The 10,805-nt window shown below is 44.3% G+C and overlaps 1 protein-coding gene across 1 annotated transcript in view; it reads right to left on the reverse strand.

Moving 5' to 3' along the window:
- LOC124592325 (uridine 5'-monophosphate synthase) overlaps nucleotides 1-10,412 on the reverse strand; it is a 90,718-nt gene extending 80,306 nt beyond the window's left edge. Inside the window, exons 1-2 of the mRNA XM_047131824.1 lie at nucleotides 10,155-10,412; nucleotides 9,317-9,574 (exon numbers count right to left, since the gene is read on the reverse strand). Of these exons, the coding sequence (XP_046987780.1) occupies nucleotides 9,317-9,574; nucleotides 10,155-10,304 (408 nt within the window). The 5' untranslated portion in view covers nucleotides 10,305-10,412. The remainder of the gene's footprint in view (nucleotides 1-9,316; nucleotides 9,575-10,154) is intronic.
- Between the last annotated feature and the right edge of the window lie 393 nt (nucleotides 10,413-10,805).

Genomic DNA, 10,805 nt, shown 5'->3' on the forward strand with positions numbered 1-10,805 from the left:
TTATCCTATATTACTAAGCAGGCAAGTTTCTGAAAATATGTTGTGATGAGGCATGGATGTTCAATACCACATTGCCCATGGGTAATTTTTTTTACCATATTTTACCAACACTCCATAGGCACCACAACAGCAGCAGCATATGAACAGCCAATCAGATTCTTTGTTTCCAAGATGCTTGTTCCCAAATGCTGGGCCACAGCATACTGCCCTTTTGCCAAGGTCACTTACGTCAGTGGATTTTCCCCATTTGTGGCCTGTATCATCACTATGATGATTCCCTGCTAATCTTTCCGCTACCAATATACTTTCCATACCTCATCAAGTAACTGCAATGTCACTTGGTGGCATGCTACAGGCAGCTGTTTTAACATTTTGCCCCATCATTTTACAGCACAATTTTAATGTTTTGGGAAATTAATATTGAATTCAGTCAGTGGACGAGGTAGTGTTTGTTATGCAGATGAGGATGATGACTGTATGTACAGAAAAGAAATAAAGAGGCATGTAAATGACCTGGAGTGGTTTTGGGCAAGCAAATTGCATTTTCCAAATTGAGCTTTTAACATGTCTAAAATGGTAAGTTTACAATTAGTGTGCATTACTAGCTCTGTCTGGTACTGGAAGATGAAATTTCAATCTGAAAAATCCAAAAACTGCAGGTTGCTCGGTGTGTAATTGAGACAAAGGTGTTGGAGTTGGTTAGAGAGACAAGAAAACAGACTGACCTACAAACTGATTGGAGAGGCTGATAGAATTGTGACTTAATTGACACAAAATGGAAGTGTGTTGGACATGTAGTTAGGCAAATGGATGGCAGATATTCCATGGAAGTATTTTGTTGGAACCCAAAAGATAAAAGTGACCAAGACAATGAACAAAGGAAAAGTAGGTAGATGACATTAGAAAACATACAAGAGCAACACAGAGTTGTAGAGTTGATGACTGTTATGCATGGAAAAATTTCTACACTGCATTTATCCCACAGTGGACATAAAATTGCTGCTGCTGATGAACTGGACAGATTTCTCTGTTGGTATGATGCACTGATTACAGTAAGCTCAGGAAATTAGAACAAATTAAGAAATTGTTAGCTATTACACTAACAAATCTACTCAGCTTCCTATAGTTCATATGTAACACTGCATCAACTGTGAACCACAAGAGATCAACCACAAATGAGCAGCTGCCATCAAGTCGACAAAGGAGCCTCAGCACAGGGAGAGGGTGAGGACCTGGACTTCTGGTCACCTGTTTTGTTTTGTTTTGCTTTAGGGCGCAAAAAACAACTGGGGTCATACGTGCCCAAGTCAAAACTATAGAACACGAACTCAGAGAGGAGTTAAAAAGCGATTAAATGTCAATCCCAATTGACGTAAGAGAAGACAGCCAAAAACAGGGACAAGAGAAAGGGCTATAAAAGACACCACACAGAAATGGAGGTCCAAAACTAAAAATTAAATGTCCTTTGCCATATTGCTTTCACGGCTAAAAAGTAAAACGCGGTTGACAGCCCGCACATCATTCGCGAAAACTGCTGATAAATCAGACAGCAAACCCAAGCTGGAACGTAAATTGTTAAAAAAGGGGCATTTCAGCAGGAAGTGGTGGACAGTTAAAGTTTGGGTGCAATGTGTACAAAGTGGTGGGGTAGCGCCACTTAGCAAATGATGATGGTTAAAAAGGCAGTGCCCAATACGCAGCCGAGTTAAAGTAATCTTCTCCCGGCGGGAGGGCTGAGAGGAGGTCGTCCAAGGCACTGGGAGAGCCTTAATAAGCCAAAGCTTATTCCCACGAAGAGAGGACCATTGATGATGCCAAAGGAACATCACCTCCTGACAGACGGCAACGCAGAGAGCATCAGACTGAATACAGGTGCTCGTGGGCTGAGGTATGAGGACTGCAGCCTTGGCAGCAGCGTCAGCAGTCTCATTTCCTGACAGACAGACATGACCAGAGACCCACAGAAACATGACATTGGCTCCACCAAGAGTGAGCAAGTGACAGTTTTCCTGGACCTGGTGCACTAAGGGATGAGCAGTGTACAGCGCACAGAGACTTTGGAGGGCGCTGAATGAGTCTGAGTAGAGGACACAACTGGAAAGGCTGTGTCACCAGATGTACTCCGTGGCCTAACACAAGTTGACGAGCTCGGCTGTAATTACTGCTGAGTGTGACGGAAACCGATATTGAAAGATATGGGTGCCAATGATGAAGGCATATCCAACCCCACGGTCAGTCCGAGAGCCATCAGTGTAGACAAAGGTACTATCGCAAAGTTCCACGCAAAGGTAGTGAAACTGGAGGCGACAGACCGAGGCTGGTGTAGCGAATAAAGGACAAGGTTAACATGGGCCGCTTCACGAAGCCAAGGTGATGAGTTCACACCCACTGGGAGTGTTGCAGGTAGTGTGAAGTTAAGCCACCGTAGCAAGTGGAGAAAGCGGACTCCAGCAGGGGGTAACAGAGAAGAGGTAAGAGCCCCATACTGACGATCAAAGGAATCATCAAAGAAGGAGGCATAGGAGGGGTGGCCACACTTGGCAGACAAACAGCAAGCATACCTGCTGAGGAGAAAGTCACAGTGGTAGGACAGTGGTAGTTCAGCAGCTTCAGCATACAAACTCTCAACCAGGCTGGTGTAAAAGGTGCCCGTGGCCGGACAGATGACATGATGGTGGATAGTGTTGAGACGGCGTAAGAGGGATGGGTGTGCAGACACAAACAAAACACCCATAGTCAAGTTTCAAATGGACAAGGGACCGGTACAAACAGAGAAGGACGGTTCAATTGGCACCACAGGAAGAACCATTGAGGACACGTAGGAGACTGAGGGACTGCATACAGAGGGCTGCCAGGTAAGACACATGGGAGGACCAAGAGAGTTTCCTATTGAGCATGAGCCCAAGAAATTTTGTAGTTTCAACAAATGGAAGGGCAACAGGCCCAAGATGTAAAGATGGTGTGAGAAACTAATTGCGCCACCAGAAATCCATACAGACTGTTTTGCCAGAAATTGGGGTATGGATCCTGGTTCCAGACAGTTGTCAGAGGTTGGCACACATGACAGAGAAAGGAGTGTAAATTAAAAGAACTAGTGAATGAAATCCAGCTAGCTCTTTTGCTATCTCTAAGAACGCAATGACATTTTGCACGCATCTGTTTATAACGAATGCAGTTTGCCAGTGTAGGGTGGTGGTTAAAATGCGGAGAGCATGTTTAAGTGCGCGAATTGTGTTGCGGCATGCCTCAGTCCACCAAGGGACCAGGACACGACATGGTAGAAAGGAAGTGCGGGAGATGGAACGTTCTGCAGCAGTAAGGATAACATTGGTGAGATATTTGACCTAGTGGAAATCTCATTCTTCGAAGGTTGCTTGGGAGGAGTAAAGCTGCCAGTCAGCCATAGGAAGCTGCCATTTAGGCATGCATGCGGATGGAGTAGGGGTCAGCAAACAGATAGCACACAGGAAAAGGTCACACGAGTAGGTGTCAGAAAGAAAAGACCACTCAAGACAATGGGCAAGCTGGGCAGTGCAGAAGGATAGGTCCAAATGGGAATAGATGTGCAAGGAGTCGGAAGGGAAAGTGGGTGCTCCAGTGTTAAGGGAAAAGAGGTTAAGTTGGTTAAGAAAGTCAGCCAAAAGGGCACCTCTCTGCCGCCAGGTTCTGGGAGAACCCCAACAGGGATGATGTGCATTAAAAGCAAAAGTGGGGAGGTAGCTGCGCAATAAGTTGCTGGAAGTCTGCCCTGGTGACAGCAAATGATGGACGGACATATATAGTACAGAGGGAACACGTCACATGGGGAAGGAAAGGGCGAACTGCCGCAGCTTGAAGATTGGTAGTCAGTGAGATGGTTTGACTATGAATGTCATGCCGTATGAGCAGCATGACGCCCCATGAGAGGGAATGCCGACCTTAGGGGGAAGGTCAAAATGAATCAGTAAGAAATAAAGCTCCAAGCGGTCGTGAGGGCACAATTTCATTTCCTAAAGGCAGGGTACAAGGGGACAATGTGACGCTACAAGCAGCCGTAAATCCACTTAGTGGAACCGAAGGCCGCGAATGTTCCATTACAGGAGAGTGGGGGCATCACCTCGGCGGCTGCCGAGTGACAGCTGGGGAAGAGGTGCTACTACAGGGCACAGAAGCAGGAGGATCCTGCTTCATGGGGTCCCCAGAAGCATCAGCTTACTTTTGCTGAGAAAAGGTTGTTGGTGTGCACCAATGACATGGAGGCTGGCCGGGCTAAGGTATCATGTGCCGACACCATCGAACAGGATCTACGAGGTGGCGAAGGAGAAGACCCTTTACCCTTGGAGGACCTCTTTAAGCCTTTGCAGTTAGATGAAGACTCGGGTGTTTGGCTGGACACAACAGAAAATCTCCAGGCAGGAACAACAACAGTATTATGAGAAGGATAGATTGCTACTCACCATACAGCAGAGATGCTGAGTCACAGATAGGCACAACAAAAAAAACTTACAGCAAGTAAGCTTTCGGCCAACAAGCCCTTCATCGAAATTAGACAACATACACACATACTCTCACAAAAACTCAACTCATAAATACATGACCAGTCTCTGGCTGTCAAGGCCAGACTGGGAGCACCTGCACGCGATGGGAGAAGCAATCTGGCTAGTAGGAGTAAGGAGGAGGGATGGCAGGATAGGGGTGGGGGACGATAAAGTGCTGCTTTGTGAGGGCATACAGGGACAAGGAGGAGATGATGGGGCTGCTAGGTGCAGCCAGGCGGTTAGATGGACGACAGGGAAAGGGGGGGACAGCAGAAAAAGAGAGAGGTAAAAAGACAGGGAAGGGGATAGAAAAATGACCAGTGAAGCTTGAGGTTTGTGCCATCTGAATCCTTCCTACCAATACCAGCTTTCTTGAATTGCACGTGTGAGACATCTCCCTGCAGTATGTCGTATGTTCCCGTAACCCTCCTGGCATCAACCATCATTAGTCATTGTACATCACCCACATGTCCTCTTCCCTCTTCTCACTCTGTCACTACACAGCCCCCTATTCCACCAATGCACCCACAGTCTTTTTACTTCTCGCCATTTTTGCTGTCCCCCTTTCCGTCTAACCTCCCCCCCTTTCCTGCCCCTCCATCTAACCACCCTTCTGCCCTAACTGCCCTACACTCTCTCCACCTTGTCCCTGTATTCTCCCACAAGCAGCACCTTATTGTACCCCACATCTACCCTGCTATTCCCCTCCCTCTCCTTTCACGCCCCAGCCTCCTCCTTATCCGTACCATGCAGATTGCTTCTCCCATCATGCGCTGCTGCTTGCAGTCTGGCCTTGGCAGCCAGCGACTGTGGACACGTATGTGAGTTACGTTTATGTGAGGGTATGTTGCCTAATTCCGATGAAGGCCTTTCTGGCCAAGCTCACTGTTGACAGTCTTTTTGTTGTGCTTCTATGTGACTCAATATCTCTTCTATATGGTGAGTAGCAATCTTAGTGGCTCAGAGTCTTGCGAGGGCTCATCGACTGTACACAAGGGGATGGATGAAGAGTAGGCAGCAATGGGACTCGCAGGCCACGGTTGCTTTGGCCATTACCTGGTATCAATCCTCTGATCTTTGGGTTTCCAGGGTGAGGGAGTACAGACAGGGAGCCCTCTCACTGGTAGATTCCAGAGGAGGAAGCTGCTTCTACAAATGGATGTGGGAAGTAACTCCCGAAGACAATGTCACGGGATCCACAAGGGTGGAGGGCAGTGATTGATCTGGTGCAGAAAAAAACTGAGCTACAGGAGAGTAACAGCAGTGACTGGCCTGCCCGGTTAGCTGTGCAGTCTAAAGCACTGCTTTCCATGTGGGGTCCACTGGGGGCTGAACCGTACAATGGCCCTGGGTTCAGTGTGGGGCGGCAGTGGGATGAGTGGACTGCTGTAGCCTGTTGTGGGATGTGAACCACTGAGGGCTACGGTGGGGACGAAGCCTCTCCATCGTTTCTAGGTCCCCAGTTCCATACAATACAACAGCAGTGGCTTCTGCGTAATTGGTTAGGTTAACATGATGCAGGCATTCATATTTTTTCCTCAGTATATGACTGTGGTCAAATGATTTATATTCTCGTATTTTTTCCTCTTTTGAAGATTGTGCAAATTGGTGAACATGGAGTATGCTGCTTAGTACAACTGACACACACAATTGGCTGTTTAAAAGGACAATTTCCGTATAGTGATCGTCTGAAGTTTCTACCTTTTGGGTCTGCCATACACTGGGATGACATACGACCCAAATGTAGTCACTGGAAACACCTCATGCGTCTCGGGACATAAGGTTTCATATCACAACTGTACACTGTAATTCTAACTTTTTCTGTAGGACATTTCCTTCAAACGCTAAGGTGAAAGCACCTGTATCTATTCAATTGTCCTTAGGACCTTTTTGTGCACATTTGACAAAATGTACACCCTGCCATTCAATACAGGCTCACCATGTTTCAAAGTTTCACGTGGAGCAATAGTCACATTATGTCACCCAGTCATTCATAAGCCTGAATAGCTTCAGACTGTACAGCAGAGGAGGCTGTAATAGTGATCCACTGAACATTTTTCCCAATGAGCCAACTTCTCCAAATTTGTCTTCTATGTGTTCCCCAAAAAAATAATGGTTTAATCATCACAGAAGTATCTGCATCTGTTCTAGAGTACATCACATACTGAGTAAATTGTTTCACTATCAGTCGTCTAGCTTGTCCCTCTTCTCATGGGGTAGCCAACGTAGACAAAGCAGCAGTATTTTAACTGTCCGCATTGAAATACCAAGCCCTGTCTGTCAAAACAGGAAAATCAGAATGACCATTGTACTGGTTAAACTGGATACATTTTACGTGCAAAATGTCCACCCAGATACCACTTACTCCAATCAAGGGGCCTTCTCACAGGCACCACCCAGCTACAATAAAAGTCATCAGGCACAACGGCCACTGCCAGGAGTCCTGATGCTCCAGGAAGATTGGCATCTCCCCCATGGTAGGCGTAGGGAGCTACAGGCCCAGGCTACAGAAGTGTGATCCCTATGATGTAACTGCGTTCTATCACAAGGGTACATAACAATATCACCAGGTTGGATTGGCCATCAAGTCCATATACGTGTCTACGCAGTCACTGTGCACAGAGGGTCATCATCATTGTACGCAGTAGGTTCTATTTAAGGCATTCTTCCCCAGTCAGTCCACACTATAGAAATTGGATGTCACACCCCAGAAGAGGACCAAAACTACTTCAGCCCAAGAGTGATATAAGAGAAATGAATGAAGATGTGTGTGAAAGAAAGGGTAACCTAGTGAAATTTCTGAGTCAACATCAAAGGTTGCCACCATGACAAAGACAAGAGTGCTGACAGTTGGTGATGGGAGATAGCAGCAGAAGAAAGGAAGTAGGAGCTACAGTAACTTGGGGCCTCATGCTTACCCCATACACCCATGAAAGAGTCGTAGGACCTTTAAGGAAAATTCGGAGGTCTCGTCGTCCTCTCTTATTACTATCAGTTCACCTGAGCAGTTGGGAATCTTATTGGTTGAAGTAGTGAGTTTCATTTTGGTCCCACAAGAAGCAAGGGAATTAAATGTTCACCTAGAGATTCACTAGCTTTGGTAATTATAATAAAACTGATGTGAACCATGTGCTCCAGAAGTGGATCACTAACGACTGCTTTGCTTCCAGTCAACCACCACATTGGCACACAATATGCACTGATGATTAGGTGATTTATTTTTTTTTTTTTTTTTTCTCCATATAATAAAGGAAGTTATTCCCATCCTCACGGTCCGAGTGGTTAAGGCGAGCCCTCTGCTCTCTCTCTCTCTCTCTCTCTCTCTCTCTCTCTCTCTCTCTCTCTCTCTCTCACACACACACACACACACACACACACACACACACGCACACACACACACAGTGGCAACTGGGTGGGGGTAAGGAGGAGGCTGGGGCGGGGAGGGGGAGGGATAGTATGGTGGGAGTGGCAGACAGTGAAGTGTTGCAGTTTAGACGGAGGGTAGGAGAGAAGGTGCAGAGGGGGAAGGGGGGTAAGTAGCGGAAAGGAGAGAAATAAAAATAAAAGAAATTAAAAGACTGGGTGTGGCGGTGAAATGATAGCTGTGTAGTGCTGGAATGGGAATAGCGAGGGGACTGGATGGGTGAGGACGAGGCCAGGAGGGTTATGGGAACACAGGATAGGGAAAGTACCCACCTGCGCAATTCTGAAATTAGAAACATTACAATAGAATTGTTTTCTAGAACTCATTCTGCCCTACAGTGTCACGTGCATGGGCTATGTCAAGAATGTTGCTGTGTTGTATATAGTGGATTTGGTCATCAAATCTAAGTTTGCAGATTCAAGATCTCAGCCTACTATCGAAATTTTCTCAATATGTATGACAAAATGACTGCAAGACCTGGAGAACATTCCAGTCGTTGTTCTATTTCCCACATTAAGGAGTCCAATGACCTTATAATGCCCCTTTCATCTCAAATATTAATAAAAACAAAACTGCACAGGCAGCTGTACATTACAAGGCATGAGATGCCAGTTTAGTGCCTTAGATGCCATTACAAATGTGTGGCACTTTAAAACACAATTTTTAGTTTTACTTTCATGAACTCCACTCCAGTTCCCATTAGCATACATAGCTTCCTCACCAATCCCTTCCTCCAAACTGAACAATATGGATTAGCCCTTTTAAGATATTGTCTCTTTCTCCTAACAGAAGGTTAACACCCCCTCCACCACACCTTTCTCCATCAAATTCTGTGTTTTACATTACAATGTAAATTTCCTTTTCATACAGAACCTTGGTCATTGTGAGAATGAATCGATATTCTTCATTTGTGGTACCAGTACGCAGTTTTACTGAATGTTTTGCATCGATTGAATCTACCAATACTGCATGTCAGCTCTGTCCTGTAATCAGGATATGGCATATGACATAGTTTACAAGCAGGGTAAAGAAAAAAGGCAATAATTCTTTTGTATCTGTAATAGTTTTTGGAATGCAGGTTATGGGGGCACATTTAGTTACAGCAGAGCTTGAGGTCTAGATACGATTGAAAGATGACAATTTTGTTGTGAACTGATGAAGTGGCATCTAATGCTTCAGTTAATGTAATATTTATGTCTGAATGGAGTTTTGAATTGTCAGAGTTCAGTTTGTTAAACTTGACGTCAGCATAGTAGCAATTATTGTTAAGGTGTAAGTAAAAATACACAATACTTGCTGCACTGCTTCCTGTAGGTTTACTAACTGCTTTTAAAAAAGAATTAGCTATATAAATACATAAATTTACTTTACCTACCCTATAGGTATCCAAGATGCTCGAGCCAGAGGTAACCACATCCTCGATAATTATGCATGTGTCACCTTTCTTAAATTTTCCTTCAATCAGTTTTCTGGTGCCATAGCTTTTGGTTTCTTTCCTTCGTATAAGCATTGGTATGTTTGCATTCACAGATATGAGAGATGCTATAGGTAAAGCTGTATATGGAACGCCACAAATGTGGTTACATTTTGCACGATTTTGTGCAAAGTTCCAGAGAAGTTTTGACAGTACACTCTGAAAATATAAGGTACCAATTACGTTCTGAAGACAAACACATATAGACCGGCACTGCAATATATTTATGAATGAAAGGCATACATCATCTCTACAAACTGATGTGTGAAAAGCATAACTACATTTCATTCCGACAGTGTATTAATTCTGTAAATATTAGCAGTTCAATTTTACTGCAATGTATTCATGTATTCAACTCCTGACAAATGATCAGTGAAGTGAGTATCATATTCAAATGTTCTATGGTTTTATGTTAGCCTTCACTTTCTGACACGTTCCACACCCACGAGAATCATCTCATTCTTGGGTCTATGGAAGGAAAACAGGATCTAATCTAAACTACATACAATTAACAACATTCGGACGTTTTCCGGTATTAAATCGATGTACTGCACAAACAATGTGTAACAAGGCTGCAGACCACAGTGAAACGTAAACTGAAGTCCACAGACGAGGAAGAAACTTTTACGTGAGTGATTAATAAGAGACGCAAAGGTAATTATCAGATCTAACATCTATACAAACATATGAATGGATGTTAATCTATTTCTTTAAAATACTTTCATTAATAGTTGCTAACCATCAGGGAAGGATGTGACACAATTACTCTCAGATCAAAGTACACTGGGGAATTAATTCCCACTTTCATCTTGTAATCCCCAAATTTTAAAGCATCAATTTCGTATAACTGTACTACAAGGCTTTTAAGTTCTTCGCTGACTGACGACATTTTCACTCAAACGTTAGGAGTAGTATGTTCTAGTCACTTAATACAACACTACAACTCATCCACTACCCCCTCGCCACTTGCGGCTGTGTACTGTACTGTGCAACCGCATTTATGAAAACAAGCCGCTAAGAAAATCCACGTGACAGCCCGTTACCAACATATGGAAAGTAAAAATTTTGTACAGATTATAATAAGTGACAAGTTGTCTTGTTTACATTTAAAAGGCCTGTAGCGGATTTGCTAGACTAGTTAAATTTGGCGCGTGAATGACAGCTGTTATAGTTTATGATTTAGTCAGCACAATCGCTATTTTCCTTCAGTTAGAAGAGATGTAAACAGCTTGAATCTAATATTTCAACTTATCCATCATTGTACATAAAGCCACTCCGTCCATGTTAATCGAAAATTTTTGAAAAGGAGACGAAACCTGACAGCTCAATCACGTTTCAAAATATGTTGCTACTTACTTAGTTGCGTGTTCCATTGATCAATCACACGGTA

This window comes from Schistocerca americana, chromosome 2 (assembly GCF_021461395.2).
Source record: "Schistocerca americana isolate TAMUIC-IGC-003095 chromosome 2, iqSchAmer2.1, whole genome shotgun sequence".
In the NCBI taxonomy this organism is placed as follows: Eukaryota; Metazoa; Arthropoda; class Insecta; order Orthoptera; family Acrididae; genus Schistocerca; species Schistocerca americana.